At 34.9% G+C, this 17,223-nt stretch overlaps 1 protein-coding gene, 1 long non-coding RNA gene and 1 other non-coding gene across 3 annotated transcripts in view; 2 read left to right on the top strand and 1 right to left on the bottom strand.

The window, feature by feature from the left end:
* LOC121727622 (insulin gene enhancer protein ISL-1) overlaps positions 1-17,223 on the bottom strand; it is a 54,296-nt gene that overhangs the window by 10,095 nt on the left and 26,978 nt on the right. Inside the window, exons 2-3 of the mRNA XM_042115554.1 lie at positions 7,358-7,547; positions 182-312 (exon numbers count right to left, since the gene is read on the bottom strand). Of these exons, the coding sequence (XP_041971488.1) occupies positions 182-312; positions 7,358-7,547 (321 nt within the window). The remainder of the gene's footprint in view (positions 1-181; positions 313-7,357; positions 7,548-17,223) is intronic.
* LOC121727625 lies at positions 179-14,194 on the top strand. Its single transcript, XR_006035702.1, has 3 exons — positions 179-190; positions 4,395-4,396; positions 14,111-14,194. It is a non-coding gene; the product is annotated as an uncharacterized LOC121727625 (long non-coding RNA).
* Trnal-aag lies at positions 3,356-3,437 on the top strand. Its single transcript has one exon. It is a non-coding gene; the product is annotated as a tRNA-Leu (tRNA).

Here is a 17,223-nt window from a genome sequence, read left to right as displayed (position 1 = left end):
TGAGTGAGTTTACCGGAGGCCCAATCCCCTACCCTATTCAAAGGAATATGGTAGATTAAGGGAACGGAATAGGGGAGGGTAGGGAAGGCCCTACCCTTCCCTATTCCTTTCCCTTCCCATCCCTACCCTATTACCCTATTCCCTCTTAAAAGGCCTACTTATTTCATAAAAAAACCCTCACCAGGTATAAGTTGTCGTGCGCAGGCGCAGCACCGAAAACAGTCGATGTGGTAGATTTTCGTCTTCGCACGCATCACGAAGTCGTTTTTACTAAAGGACGCGCCGCACTTATCACATTTCGTGCCGAATAACCTGGAACAAACATCACTGTTAATAATAACATCAAAATGTAAGGGAGAGAATTGTAAATATATTATGTAAGTACAATCCACACTAATTTGATGAATGCGTCTGTCAAATCATAGCGCTCAAACCACTGAAAAAATAATATATGTAACGTCCAAGCAACGTCAGGCGCCTCTACATCGCTGCAAAGCGCTGCTTTTCTTAAAGTTAAGTTTAAAACAGCGCTTGCAGCTAGTAGCGACGTCTTCAGACGCTCAGGAAATACGATCGTTGCCAAAAAAATAGGAAATTTTCTATGCGCATTATTACTTTGGGAGCACTGTATGTAAATATATTAAACAATACAATGTACAAATCAACTTCTATGTGATTCAGGCGGACCTACGTAGTTTGGTCGCGTTAAGTCGAATTCAGCCGACCGATCACAACTAACATTGAATTGACATTTAAGCCGACCACGTGACGTAGGTCTGTCAACTGCCTAGGAATCAATGTCTGAAAGGAAGTGAGCTCTACATTTTCACGAGCAGGTACACGTTGCGTAATATAAATTCAGCGATTTTATTTGTATTCTACTTTACGTTTTTAGGGTTCCGTACCCAAAGGGTGAAAACGGGACCCTATTCATGAGACTTCGATGTCTGTCTGTCCGTCTGTCTGTCTCCAAGCTGTATCTCATGAACCGATATAGCTAGAGTTCTGAAATTTCATAGATTGTGTATATCTGTTGACGCTATAACAAAAAATACTAAAAACAAAATAAAATTAATATTTAAAGGGGGCTCCCATACAACAAACGTGAGTGAACAAAAAAAATATTAAGCCAATATTTAATTACTCATAACAAGTAGGTACATAATATTAATTAGGCAGCAAGGCCAATAAGCCAATATTCCTACTTCCAACACATGAAACTTCCAATGTCCATTGATTACCGATGAATAATAATAATTGAATACAACACAATAATAATTGTTGATTACAAAATTAATTAGATATACATTTTTTGAAAATAAAAAATATTTTGTATGACGTACCTACTATGGCAACTATGACCCGGCCGAATTTTTTTTATGATTTGCATAAAAAAATCTTCATAAGTCTATTGTACTACTAAGATACAATCATTTTACTGCGGGAAAACATTACACGCAGTATCTAAGGAACTTTAAAATAACATCTAAACACTACGAAAGCAAAACTCTTCACAGGTAGAGCGTTTCATTAATCTTTGAACAAAGAGTAAGTATTAATCCTTTTCAGAATGGATATAACGTGTTATAATATAGAATGAGTACACAGTAGGTACCTACCGATGCTTTTAGCTAGATTGGCGAGGGGCGAGCCTCATTCGCTGAGTGCCGGTCAATAACCCCAGAGGGCTGTTTTCAAAATGTACTTACGGGTTTTAGGGGTTTTTCGTTTACCCTGTCGGCTGTTCCGCTCGCTGAGTTTACGCTTTTAGCTGATGTACGTTTAAAAATATACCGTACGTGGAAAAAGGTAGTAAACGGTCAAGTGCGAATTGGACTCGCGCGCGACGGGTTCCGTACCATTATAGAGCAAAATCAGGCCAAAAATTGTGTTTTTGTATGTGAGCCCCCCTTAATTTTTAATTTAATTTTAATATTATTGTTAAATATTAAAGTACACATATAACTAAGGACTTTGAGAAAAAACAAGTACTCACTTTATAATGTCATTATTGATATAGCAAGAAAAGCCAAAAAAATCACGTTTGTTGTATGGGAGCCCCCCTTAAATATTTATTTCATTTGTTTTTAGTATTTGTTGTTATAGCAGCAACAGATATACATAATCTGTGAAAATTTCAACGCTCTAGCTATTACCGTTCTTGAGTTACAGCTTGGAGACAGACAGACAGACAGACAGGCAGACAGACAGACAGATAGACGGATAGACAAAGAAGTCTTAGTAATAGGGTCCCGTTTTTACCCTTTGGGTACGAACCCTAAAAATCATAGCTTGAACAATAAAAGTTTTGGTAGGAAATCGGAAATTATACTTAATTCTTTTACTTGTAGTGATTTTTTCCTCAAATAATTCTACATACGAGTCACAATATAGGCACATTAATTAATCATCATAACAGAATAATTAAATATTATTATTAATTAAGTGTTTAATTTAGATCATGCTATAATAACTATCCGTTATTGTTAACATAACTAATCATTTCATTAATAAAATCTAATAATAAACACATATTTTAATCAAATTATCTACGTAATAACTATCATAACGAAATGATAGTAAACGATTAAGATTAAGATACATTACTAGATAGTTATTTGAATAATTTTCCGACTAGCTACTGTAATTCGAACATGTTTAATTTTCATAGACTTCCTTCCTAGTTACTTATTTGTAACACCAACGCGTCATTAATTTATGTAAAAGCATGGTGTTAGAGATAAGATAGTCACCATGGGCAATTTACCGTAGATATTTATTAGAAGAAGCACAGGTGTTGCCTACACTTTAAACGCGAGAAGGTTAAAAAAGTTATCTCAATGCTAGCTCTTTAATGAATTAAGAAGATAAAAAGATGTTGAAGTTGGGTATCTAAGCAGGTAAGCTCTTATATAAATTTCTATAATAAATTTCTAATAAGAATCTACAAATCTGATACGATGTTTACACTTTAGGTACGTGCTCCTTGGCTGAACTTATGCCAACATTTTTGGTTGCATTTAAATATGTAATTTTAATAATTCATTTTGATCTTTTAAATATGAGGTAAAACTCGACCAAATTAATGTTGCCGCGTATCCTTTTTGCATCTTGCAGTCGAACTGGCTGCAAAATGCGTTTGCCGCACGGCGATCTGCGGTTTTCATACTTAATTCATATCTGAAGACCGAAATTATACATGGACCGCTCGAGCAGAGCTAACGCGACTGCTCTAGAGCAGTAGTCGGTCGCAACTGCAATTTACGGTCCATCTATGGCCAGTCTTACAGGCTGACTATTCTCTATTTATAACTGCACACAGCATCTGTGACATATTTTCGGCTTAGCGTGCTATGGTAGCGTGGCCGAGCGGTCTAAGGCGCTGGTTTAAGGCACCAGTCTCTTCGGAGGCGTGGGTTCGAATCCCACCGCTGCCAGATAGCTTTTTGGTGAAAAACTAGCGGTGGAAAGGAACATGGTAAAATAACGGTCAACGGTTAACGGTGTACTTGAAGGATTGATTGAAACGGACAGATGGACTGACCCAGTGCATCATGAGTTTTATGTGGACTCGGTTGGCTTGTAACTGTTTACACTATTTTCAACTCTTTAGTCAACTATAATTTTAGATCATCGTATCATGTTTTGTTTAAATGGTACAATGGTCCATGTTTAAAGTTTAGTTTCTATTCTATATAATTAAATTGTATTTCCATAGCAATCCTTTATGAAATTTCAGCCGCAGGCGGTGTGGTCCACCAGCTGTTCAAGCCTGTCACTCAACGGCAGATGTGCTTGAAATATAATATTCTGTTTTGACGTGACAGATATTAGTTCAATTTTAACAATTTTGGCACTGATTGTATGAATGTTGGACGTTGTTGAAGCATTAGAATTAACTAGTAGGTAGGTACTGTTATTTCGTTCTAAATGTGTCCAAAGCAGGTTTCAAGTTGTACAGGTTGGGCCACAAAATCAATAGTAGACGGTGAACGAAAAAATATTTATGGCTTTGTAGCGAAAAGGTTCCTTTAAATTGTTTAGTAGTCCGACTCAGAAATGAGATACTGTCCCGAAAAAGAATAATACTGTCCCGAGAAAGAATACTCTAGTAGAGTATCCTTTCGTATTTAGAATAGAGTAACTCTATCTATAAATAAATAATAAAAATCACTAAATAATAAACGGGTATAAATTATTTATAATGAATATTTTGAATACAAATAACGCTAATTAGCTAGCATAAATAACAGAAATAAACTAGTGTTTTCAAGCGATAATAAGGGTGGTAATCGCTTGCAGCACAATATTTAGACAGTAACGGGAGAGCGGCGTCTCGTATTTCGCTAATTGGTGGGGTCGAGGTGAATCTGGATACCATACATACATGCCAGACGTTTCATACACACATAGATGTACAGAGCATACAGTGACATATACGTAATACACACATAAGTATATTATCATTTGGCCATACAGAGACGCATACACCTAGATATAATATTACGCAACCAGATGGAGGATCTCATACAGTGGTCGAAAAATCCCGCATTGAATTTTGGAACTTATTGACTTGATTAGGAATCTATAATAGATTTTATGCTGCTTTTATAGTTACTAATGGTAATAAGAAGTTAGTCTTATTATAATTACTTATTAAGAAAAGAAAATATGAGAACAATGAAAGTTTAGAATGTGCTGTTATAAAATAAAACTTTTAAGTTACAAAACTACGGATTACATTTTTTATCCAAAACCAAATTCAAAACTTTCGTCTATCAGGGTAAGAACATTATCCATTTTCCAATCATTCAATGAACTTAATTAAATGATTCACAAAAAACGGTTATAAGACTGATTGATTTATTTTCAATAACACTTCCCCCGTATAATGGATATATCCTTCCGTCGGGCGGATACAGCAATATATTGTGGACATCAGATATGTACAACATAAACACCGCATCCGTGGAACTTACTGTTTGGAAAAGTTTTTTTTTTATTCTAGACTTTTCGATCGCAAAATACGACTATGCGCGTAATATTCAGCCAGACCTACCAAACTTCTCTAGATAGAGCAAAGAAAATGTTTGGAAAAAACAAATGAAGCTACTTATATAATATATTTTCGTATAAAGCATGATTGTTGATTTGCAAAAGAAGTTGCAATGTGGCAGATGTAAATAAAAAATGTTTAAGGAAAGTTCAGACTGCTCTATTACCCATGGGCATCTAATATAATATATAATATACTTATAATATAGAGCAGTCTGAACTTTCCTGCACTTATCATGTCTTTATAAAAAGTTAATTTAATAAAAAGGTAGTAATAATACTCCCCACACCGGTTTCGGTGACGGTGGCCGATTTCATTGAAACCAAGCCAGGTACGCTGGAGTAATTTTATAGTGCCCAAGTGTGTGCGCAGTACACAAGAGCACTCGCTATTCCTTTTACTCTCATAACCCAGTGGGACGGAAGACCGACACGACTGGCGAGAGATCAGGCGCAGGACCGACTTTTTACATGCCCATCCGACGCATGGATCATCTTACTTGTCAGACAATCAGGTGATCAGCCTGCATTGTCCTAACTAAACTTGGAAATAATATGTTTCCAACGCGGGATTCGAACCCACGACCTCCGGAGTCGAGAGCGACGCTCTAACCACTAGACCACGGAGGCGTTTAAGGAATTAAAAAAGGTAGTAAGACTATATCAACATGCTATCAACTACTTAGTACCTGTTAAGGCCGGTTACCACAATGCTCTATGCAAATACGAGCATATAGGCCTTCGGTTACTGGAAAATTCCGACAGGTGTCGATAGCGGATACGAGTACAGGTGTTATCTACATATTGTTTACCAATATTAATGTTTTCGTGATTAAAAATACAAATTTTATGACTTTGTTAAAGACTTGCGTTAATAATAAGTCGGCTACTTGAATACTTTCGTTTTTTGTTAAAGTTTTTATCTGATAGCGATTAGACGAACTTGGTATTTTAGATTCAGAATAAATAGAACGCGGTGGATAAACCACCAATGATATCAAATGAACAGAATATTTAAACAGTGCATTAGAAAAAAAGGTAATCGAATCGTTTTCCGCTGTACAAACGGAAATAAACACACCGTATCGAGTTGCCGCCGCCGCCCGCCGCGCTGTCAAACTGACGTTTGTTTTGGCGCCAAAATACATAACGCCGAGCTAAACCCCGTTTGTTTTTCTCGGCACATCACCGTTCAAAGACAATTCTCTATTCTGCCAAAGATAACTGGCATCTCAGTATGCGACTCTCGACCTTAGCCCTCTCGTAATAAAGACAAGATAATACAAAGAATAGCATATTTGCTGATGTGTAATTCTATATTTTAGCCACGAGATGGAAGGGTGAAAAGGTAAACATCGAAGTTATTTTAGTAAATCCATCTTGTCTCTGTTTAAAAAGTGGCGCCGCGTATGATTGACGTTGGTTATGGATTTTTTTGTACGTCATATTTGTAAACCGCAGATTAAAATAGAAACGTAAATATTCGAAATTAGAACTTTCTCGTGGGTGTGAATTTACTTCGAGTAGGTTCATAATAAACTGTTTATTGTTTGTGAAAACTGCTTCGCTAATAGGTTGAATTGATCGTAATTCGTATAAAACTAAATGTTGTTAAATTCTTTAGACATTTTTCTTCTAATATTATTAGAATATCTCATTGTTATACACATTAAGATATCACGATTTGTGAAAAGATTGTGAAGCACGAAATATTGATTGATATATTTTATAAAGCAATATAGCAAAAATACGGAGCTATAGGTGTACCAGAATCTGATGGCAAAAAGCTAAAAAAGTGAGAAAATAAATTGACGCTAGAGTCAATACTAGAGTCAATAATACCGGGGTAATTGGAATAAAACATTTTGATCTTTTTTTTTCTTATAGCGGCTGATTCTGTGTGTTAAACATGCAAATATAAAAAGAACATCCAATACTTAAAGATATTTATTGAAAATCTAATGTCAAAAATTGCCGTCAGATTCCGGTAGACGGTAGACCTATGTTTACAAAATTTCATAATGTTAATTTACGTGACATTAATATTATGAAGTTTTGTGAATCATCTCGTGGCTGGGACCATAAAACCTTTTGTAAGATTATCTATTATAATTACTCTACTAACAATTACTCGACTAGGATACTTAGACAACTTGCATTCGATAAATGGATTTTTTTTTCTAACTTCGGTGTCGAAATAATCGATGTGTCAAATGTCAATACGTGATGAGTAAGTTGGTCTAAGTACCCCACCCTACCCTGTTTCAAAATTGATACTCAACAGTCATAACTCATAACATACCTAGTATAATCCCTCTTGCAGTAGGTCTTGCCGTCTCTCACGAAGCAGGTGCAGCTCTCGTCGAGGAACTGGCGGCACTCCTGGCACTTCAGGCAGGCGGCGTGCCACTCCAGGTCCGGCGCCACCCTCAGGATGTACTGGTCGTGGATCTGCCCACCGCAGCCCACGCACAGCGAGAGACGGAGCTTCTCTGAAAAAGAGTAAACGTCAATGTCAAATTTGGCGGTAAATTTTTTAATCAAAATAACTGAAGTCAAAATAATTGAAGGTGGCACTAGCGGTTTTGCGATTGACCTCCCTAGTCTAGGAGCTTTGTGGAAAACGATTGCACTGTATTCTGTTAAGTTAAGAAAAAAATTGTCAATCGCGGTTTCTATAGAAAACGATGAAATATGATAAGTTTTTTGACGGGGGGTCAATGAACGCTACGAACAGATTTCGGCGATTTGAGAATACGCACAGAATTTCACACAAATCGTGACATTCTATAAGAAGATCCTTGACTCGATTCGCCGTTTGAATTTAAGAAACCTTTTTTAAACTAAGTGGCAAAACGCATTCACCAAAAAATTAATAAGAATAAAAAGTTAAAAATCAGGTGGGTACTTTAACCAAAATAATGAATCATAACGAAAATGCTAAAATTCAAAATAGAATACGAGTAGTAAAAAAATATAAACAGACGAACATAATATAACCTCCTTTTTGGAACTCGGTTAAAAACTAACTAAACACTAACTTTACTTTTTTTTTCTTTAGCCTCAGCCAGGTAGACCCTATTCCTGTAGTAATAGGGTCTACCTACTGTATAATGTATATTAAGTATATTGTGGTTCATTCTAAATTTCAAACAGCAGACGCTAATAAAACTTCTATTTTATTTTATTGTGCATTTTGCAGGTTAAAAAGCTTTTAAATTCAGTGTTTACGACAGTCTCTTTATGAACCGACTGTGACGGTCAGAGGGTTAACTAGAATGTACTTTTTTAATAAGCTTAATTTTTTTTGACAGGATATAATATTAACCCACCTTTATAACTTACTACCTAGTTTTTTGTTTTGCATATTATAATAGTATCTCATATTATATAAAATTTAGTGTCGCGGACCGTGGTGTTTGCTGCCTAAGCCCTCCAAAACGGCTAGGCCGTTATTGTTGAAATATTACGTGTACTTGTGGCTAAGTCGGTATAATTGGTGGGAGAATTTTCTGAGATCGGCTTGACATAAAACGTCTCCATAACAACGTGTTAAACGATAACAGTAAGTTTAAGCATATTCCCACAATATTTTGCCATATACGGTCAACGGTGACCGTATATGGCAAAACAACGTTCACCGGAGCGGCTATAATGAGGACACATTGGAAGATTTTTCCGACATTTCAATATCGAAACTGAGTATGCAATATCTGAGTACTTACATATAACTGAGTATACAGATATCAACGCCAGTAGCCCTAGCACGGCCACCAGTAGAAATGCGAAAGTATCGACAAACCGTGGAAATAAACTTAATGTGGCCTTCCGATCTTTTTTTGTTACGAAAAATTCAATTAAAATGCCACTTTATGACAGACTATAGTCCTAAAAATCCAAATAATATCTTAGTCTATGACATAATATACTATAGTCTGTCATAAAGTGGCATTTTAATTGAATTTTTGTCGGTCGCGATTGGCTGCAGTAAAGATAGGAACGGCACCTTTAGTTTATGTCCACAGTTTGCCTATACTTTCGCATTTCTACTGATGGCCGTGCTAGGGCTACAGGAGACCTTAACAACGTAGAAATAACACAAATTCTACTCTGTAAGCAGACGACTCTCCTTATCCAAACTGCATTTATCTTACAGCTTCCCAGTATCATCATACGGACATAAAAACGCGACCAACTACAAAACATCATACAAAAAGATATAAGTGTGAAATAAAACAAAAATATGAATAAATTATCTTTGGAGGCGATCGATAGTGGGCGTGGCCCGGAACACCCTACGCCGAGGGAGTTGAGAGAATAGAGCGGTCTCTTTCTACGCGTCTTCTCTGTCGCTCCTTAAGGCTTTATTATAACTGTAAATTTTAATATTGCACCGTATATAGTTAGTGTCAGAAGCTATCATTAAGATGAAAATGGGCTATAGAAAACTATAGCCCATTTTTATGTCTAGCTTTGTGTTATAATAATTTACTAGAGATCACCCAATGGTCGAAATTCGACCTTAATTTCAACGACATTAGGACTACTACCTATATTTTGTAAAAAAAATATTAACTTTATCATATTTTTTTCAACTCTCGTCTTTGGGACTCAGCTGATCTCAGACTGGCCGTGTAAGCATTGTCTAATAGTATCTAAGATTCAATTAAAAACTATAATCCATTTTCAATCTGTCACCTTGTTTTCAACAGACATCAACCATAAATAAAAGAGTATAATTCGTATGCATAGGCCTGTTTATCAAAAATCTGTCATTTTTCCTTGTGTGTGTGTTGTAGTGTGTGTAATGTTTTATTTGTAAAAGAAATGTATGATAAAAGCATAATTTCAAAATAATATTAGCTCGATGCACTCCTTCACCATTTAAACTATAACTATGCAAAATCTCATTCACCTACGTTTCCCCATTTTTCGTCAAAAGGGATACAAAATTTTTGGCTCACGTATTAATATATAGATATGGTTTGTGTCTAAGTAGTTAGTTCGAAGTTTTATAGATCGTGTAAGATCTAAGTTCTAGAAGGCATAATATAAGTCTGCACTTATTGTAGAATCTAGTAATATGAACTTCAAATGTGTTAAAATAGTTTAATATACCATATTACAGTACCAAGCTAAGTGTTTTAAAAATATTTAAACGTTGTTTTAAGAGCCCATATGACCCTAACTTGACTACATACTTTAACCTAGATTTCAAAATCTGTAAGGTCTAGAAAACTGATTTTTTGACACAAGTAACTTCAGTTCATAAAGATTAAATGCTCAAGACGAAAACACGATTACTCAAAAAATGCTCGATAGTTTCTTTTTTACAAAAAACCTTGTTTTAGACACATTTTTGCTTAGATCTTCGAAGTTTGCTGCCTTTTCTTTAATATTTTTTATTATATAAAAAGGTATTGATAAAACTTAAATTTGCTCAAAACACTTTTTTCATAATCATAATAGTTCGTCTTTTATTCAAGTAAAACTAACTCGGCGATGATTCCGCGCCGTCCTTTTTCACCTGGCATATGAAAGACGGGCGTGAGTGTGAAGAGAGAAGGACGATGTTTGAATTTTAGAGTCAGGTGAGCTCTTAAGATGTTGCACTGCCTCTCGGTAAATTCTGTTTCTGAAGTCTGACATTATCTTCAAAGAATGGTTAAATTCTTATTTCGCCTAAGTAAGAATAAGTAATGAAACTAGGTTCTTAAAAACAACGTCATATTGGCTATCCCTACAGAACCTTAACAATTAAATCCCAAAAATATCAGTAAGTAATTAAAAAGTAAATCTTACCAATTTCTTTAGATAACAAATTGTAAAATTATGTACAAGTACTAAGTCGTAGAACTCGTAGACGTACACGTAGAGGTCTACGACCTACGTCGTAGATAGGCTACGTCGTGTCAAATACTATGTTTTATTTAATTTACACGCATACCGACGTAGAATCAGTATTTTAATCTATATGTATAAAACTAAAAGGTGACTGACTGACATGGTGATTTATCAACGCACAGCCCAAACCACTGGACGGATCGGGCTGAAATTTTGTATGCATGTAGATGTTATGACAAAGGCATCCGCTAAGAAAGGATTTTGATAAATTCCAACCCCAAGGGGTTAAAATAGGGGATAAAAGTTTGCATATAATAATACTTCTTAACGTGAGCGAGGCCGCGGGCAAAAGCTCGTGTATTATAAAGGTACCGTTCTGATCCTTGCCTCAAGCGACCGCGAGCGACAAAAATTAGGCTACAGGTTTCATTTTGCTACTTAAAAGCTCTAAAAAGCAGCGGTAGTATAGGTCGCTAGACCAATATCGGTTGAGAATAAAACCTATAATAGCCTAGTTTATCGTTACCTTGTAAAGGTGCTCCCTCGCCTGGAGCATTCGCTTGTAATGTAACGTTACAGAGTCGAGCATTGCAATGCGCATCTTGTAATGATACAGTGTGTAATATCTTAATACAACTTGTAACATCAACTAGCTATGGAATGCTCAAAGTCGAATGTTACAATACACGCGAATTGACAGCATTATTCAGGGAGATAGTATTGTAATGTAAGAAAATGTAATGCTCAAAGTCGAATCTTTAATGTTACATATATTACACGTGTAATGTAATGCTCAAAAGCGAATCTATACTGTTACATTACAAGTGAATGCTCGCGGTGAAAAACATTAACATATTTTTAATCGATTTCGATAAGGGGATTGACAATCATTAACTGACAGACGACAGTATGGGTGTGACTTGTGAGTGGTTAAATTAAGCTTTACAAAATATGTTATTGTTTATAAAATAATTACTCATAATAACGGATGTGGTCTTGTTACATTTCCATTATTTTCCTAAAAAGCAAATTCTCACGAAAATAATTGTAAACAATTTTCGCATCAGGTTTTAAATTACTCATGTTGTTAAAATGTACCTAATTAAATAAATAAGCGTTAAAAGTTCAAACACGCATTAAGGCGCTGTGGTTGTTGCAACTACGTAAAATGGGTTTTTTAAAACACGTTTTTTGTAAAGGAAATGTCATTATTTAAGTATAAAATAAGTACCGTTGTCCGTAAAGGTATATCAGTACACAATTTGAAAAATTCTGCTCGACAGAAAAAAATCTCAAAGATGACTGTTATAACGCTGTTTTCATAATTAAACCATTTCATGGCTAAATTACACACTTTCTAGAAAAAAACAAAAATGTAGTATATGTGTCGTAACCCAACGTAAACGATTTGATATATTTGATTTGTGTAATACTAAAAACAAAAGGTTTTTACTCCTATTTTCTATTATCAAGGCACGCGGCGAGCGCGTAACCGCCACTGTACAAGGCGCGCTGATATTATGAATGTTATTTTAATGTCCTTAACGTCGATATTCATACTGACAGACATCGACCTGCTTATTTTAGGGACTACCGGGCCTTAAGTAGGACTAGCACTTTGTTATTATTTTATATTTTCGGTAAAATTCTTAATGTTTTTCAAAAATTTACCACGATGTTTTGTACTGACACCTCTTATCTCTTCCTACTAAAACCACTGTACAGATTTTAATAAAACTTTGTGTGGAGATACTTTGAATCCAGGGAAAGGTCCAAATATAACCCTAGGGTTTCGGCGCGAAAAAACGGATTTTGGTGTGTAAAGTAGTCCTGCAATCATTTCAAATTTAATATTCAGTAAGTAATTATATTATAATAATCGACCTACCTATAATAATAATTATAACTTATAACAATAAAATATATTGTGTACGCACTACGCTTATGTATTTTGTTAAACACTAAGTAATAAATAATTTACTTAGTGTACCGTTGGGAAGTATAACATTTATTTTATTATTGTTGCAACTTACAATTTACAAGTTCTCAAATTAATGCTTTTGCGGTTAACAATCCGTTTTATTACATTACATTTGCGAAGTCTAATTGAAAGTTTTATTATGTTATGATTATTACTGTAATAATATTAAAAAATACTTAATATTGAAAAATCAACTTTCCCGCTTTTACCACCAGGGTTGCCAAAAAAAGTTATTTTTTTTATTGGGAGTATAAGAATGCTTTGTATTGATTAAAATAATCCACCTGTAGTATAATCAGAGCTTCAAAGATTTTTATTACAAAAAAATTCTTACGTTTTAGTACAAGAATTTTATTTAATAAACAGAGGGGCGAGGCAATAAAAAAGAAATAAAAGTTTATAGCACTGTTGTGACATTTATTTAAATTAAAAATAAGGATTTCGTTGATTACCAATATTGATATTTACAATAAAATGACAAAAAAAGTATTAATTAAAATTCTACTCTACATTCTTAAGACTAACGGCAAAGTAAATATACTTGGTCGGTCTTTTACAAAACGTAATTAAGGAATTAATGACTAAAACAGATTCAGAAATAAAGAATGTCTGGCGCAGATAATAACGCACGAATACAGTTACTTCGCGAGAATAATTAACGAAAATAGCATCGCTTTAACAGCGATAGAATTTTTATTTTATAGTCAAGTTCTTTACGCCAAACTATATGTGACTTTATAGCTAAAAATATAACCCACGGAATTTGGATAAAATGGGGACACTATTATGCGACCAGGCTAGACTCACACGAAATATATATATACGAAATATATAGCTTTAAGCCAACGATAACACTTCGATAGTTACAAAAGTAACTAATTACAAACGGACATCAACAACCTATAAAATAACACCATTCACCAACAATCTACCGTTATAATTTATAAAAATGAATTTAAAATTTAGTTTCTCTACCTAAAACTCGAGAACGGCTAAACCGATTTGGTTAATTTTAGTCTTGAAATATTCGTGGATGTCTAGCCTGGGATGGGGTGGACACAGTAGCGGATTAACCTTTAAATAAATTAAGCATTTGCCAAGAGCATCATGTCTGAGGGGGCACTATAGGAAGCACAAAAAATCCATCCTTAGGGCACGTTCACGTCTCACTCTCACGTCACCAAAGAAAGTTTCTAGGCAAATCTAATGTTTTTAGGCGGTAAAGGTAAGACCTATTCTAGTTGACATACAGATAGGGGGGCACAGGCATGGATTGTTTAGGGCATCAACTAGCCTTAATCCGTCACTGGTGATGGACATTAACAAAGTTCACCGTATGCAATAATTTTCTTGAAAACCTTTCGCCACGTCGTTTCGGAAGTGATAATTTATACTGGTTATGGTGACGTCACGAGACACGACATTGTGTGAGGCTGGCTGCGCATGCGCGTTAGAATTTATTATGTCAATAATGGACGCCGCACCGCGTCGTACGCACAGGGCTAGCATACTATAATTATTATTGTGCTATTAAAAAGCTGATCGTTTGAGCCGATCGAGAAAATGGGTTAATAGAGGAAAATTTAAATTCTGATCGAATTTTAAGAACTACACATTGAGCAATCGGCAAAATGAGACAGAAAGTTAGTAAAGGAAAAAAGAGTTGAAGAGAATGCTTCCGCAGTAAGGCCGCCAATTTGAGCATTTCCTTTTTTTTCAAACATGTAAGTACTATCAGAGTAGACAGAATGATAGAGTATGCCGACCTAGAACTGATGTTGAAATTTTTAAATTTGACGTATTATGACGAAAATCGTCGCTAGAGTTGTTAAATTGTTACCTACGAATTTCAAACTATGACATATTCGCTGGACGTGTTCCTCTTTGGTCGTATTGTTGTTTGTGTTTTGACAGATGCGATTAAAATTGTCAGAATCCAATTTTGAAATATTTATTTTAAATATTTAAAAATAAATTATATCAGCCAGCGCGAGGCACAATCCGTTCATAATCCTAGTGAAACCTGACGAATTTGACAGATATTGAAACCTGTCCGTTTCTTTGCAGTCGAACTACTGGTAGTTATGTCTATTGTGATACTATCATTTATGTTCAAATATTTTATTTGTAATTTAAAAAATAAAAATGTACTAAGTACCCCGTTTTCCGTAGGTGTACATAAGCAAAAGTAGATATCAATAAGGAAATATAAAAAAAACTAGATGATGCCTGCAACTCCGTTTCGCCAAAACTCGTTTATCGCGTGGGAACCGTACATTTTTCTGGGACAAAAGTATCCTATGTCCTTTCCCGGGACTCAAAGTATCTCCATGCCAAATTTCAGCAAAATTGGTTCAGCGGTTTAAGCGTGAAGAGGTAACAGACAGACAGACAGACACACTTTCGCTTTTATAATATTAGTATGGATTAGTATGGATAGCAAACATAACTAAAACTGTAAATAACTAAGTTTTTATTGGTCAAGTGCATAAATTGCATACTTAACTGACATGTCCTGTCGTAAAAACATCGGATGAGCTGGAACCGTTCTGCTTTATCAAATAAGCAGTTGATATAAAAACATGCTGATTATGTTCAATGTTTTATGTACAGATAATGTAAAATACAGGTGATAAGTTTAAAGGGGTTGCTTCAGTTTTACGACAACGTCTAGACGTTTTAAAACGTTTATTTTCTACGTAAATGTGGAATGTTGTTAAGCCAACTTAATTATATTATTATATATTTTACTAGATGAGGCCTAAATATATTTATCGCGCGGAAGCTGTACATTTTTTTGGTATAAAAAGTATTTCATGTCCTTTCCCGGGACGGACGGGTTTGGGCGTGAAGAGGTAACAGACAGACAAATAACCCTTACGCTTTTATAATATTAGCATGGAAGTACGATTTTTTATATAAAATAATGTCTAAATGTAAAAAAAATACTGAGTAAATCACATGAGTGTAGTTCTTAACGCGGAATTAAAACACCAAAAAGTGAGTATATAAATACCGGAATTTATATAAGTAATGAATATTCATACTGTTGTATGTAATAAATCAAATTTTATATCCATAAGGTCCATAAAAGTCTGATAAGTAAAGAATTTGGTTTGCAAAAATTAAAGCCAAAAAAACTAGTCGCGGCGGTAATCATTAGGCCCTCGCAAAAAGTTTATTATTTAATTCAATCTTGGAAAGTCTTGTGGCAGTTTCCTAATATTCCGCTAGATTAAGCAGTTATCAAAAATAGCTACTATAACTTTTACTCCAATAATAGTGTTTTTGTCGCCCTAATTTTAGCAATACTTTTAACGAAGTAGAATAAATTAAACATTTTCAGATGCTGTGTTTTCCCCACAAATCACAATACAACCAAACAAACATTTGGCCATATCCCTTTTAATTAAATACGTAGTATATATAAAACTAAGTCGTTTTACGCTGTCTGTTAACTGTTTTAAACTACGCAACGGATTTTGATGCAGTTTTTCACATACTGTTTCAAGAGAAAGGTTTACGTAGGGGTGCCATGTAAATTAGGTATACGTCGTATACGTATATGGCAGGACAACGTTAGCCGGGTCAGCTGTTAAAAAAAATGGAATCGAAAAAAATCTTTTTGTGTCAACCCTATCTGTGTTCGAGTCGGCGGGTACGGTCAAAGACGCCGCCGCGTGTAGAGCGCCTTATCGCGCGATTACCATCGGAGTAGCGATAGTCTAGTCAGTTCATTAATTACTATACCGTTTATTGACCACATAAACCACGATTGTCGCTGAATTACGGTAGCGAATACGAAAATATCGACGAAATCGAGATTTTTCATTGGTGCAAAAATTCCAGATCTTTTTGAAATTTATACAGGTAGGATGGTCAAGATAGTCTAGTCAGTTCATTCATTACAATACTGTTTACTGACCACAATATAAACCACAATAGTAGTTGAATTACAGTAGCGAATACGAAAATATCGACGGAAACTCGATTTTTAGTTAAGGCCTAGTTAAGGTTTTAAAAAAAGTGCAATAATTTGAGATCTTTTTGGACTTTAGTGTATAAATTTTATGTTTATTTTAGTCGAATTATGAGCATCTTATTTCCCCCAAGGATTATGAATAACTTAAAAGGCGGAAAAAACAATGGACTATTTCAAACAAAATAAGTCTAGGTAAAAATGCATAGAGCATGGTCTGACTCTAATGACTTGACATTTCAGGATAAAGTCACAGTTAGTTAGTTTGATCTGAAGTTGATGGTGTTCCTTTTCAAATCCCTATGGCCTGTTTTACCACTTTCTGATAAAGTGCCTAATAGGCTATTCACAACTTTTTTGACAG

The sequence above is a fragment of the Aricia agestis genome, chromosome 6 (assembly GCF_905147365.1).
Source record: "Aricia agestis chromosome 6, ilAriAges1.1, whole genome shotgun sequence".
Classification (NCBI taxonomy): Eukaryota; Metazoa; Arthropoda; class Insecta; order Lepidoptera; family Lycaenidae; genus Aricia; species Aricia agestis.
This window is presented reverse-complemented; position numbering and strand designations above follow the sequence as displayed.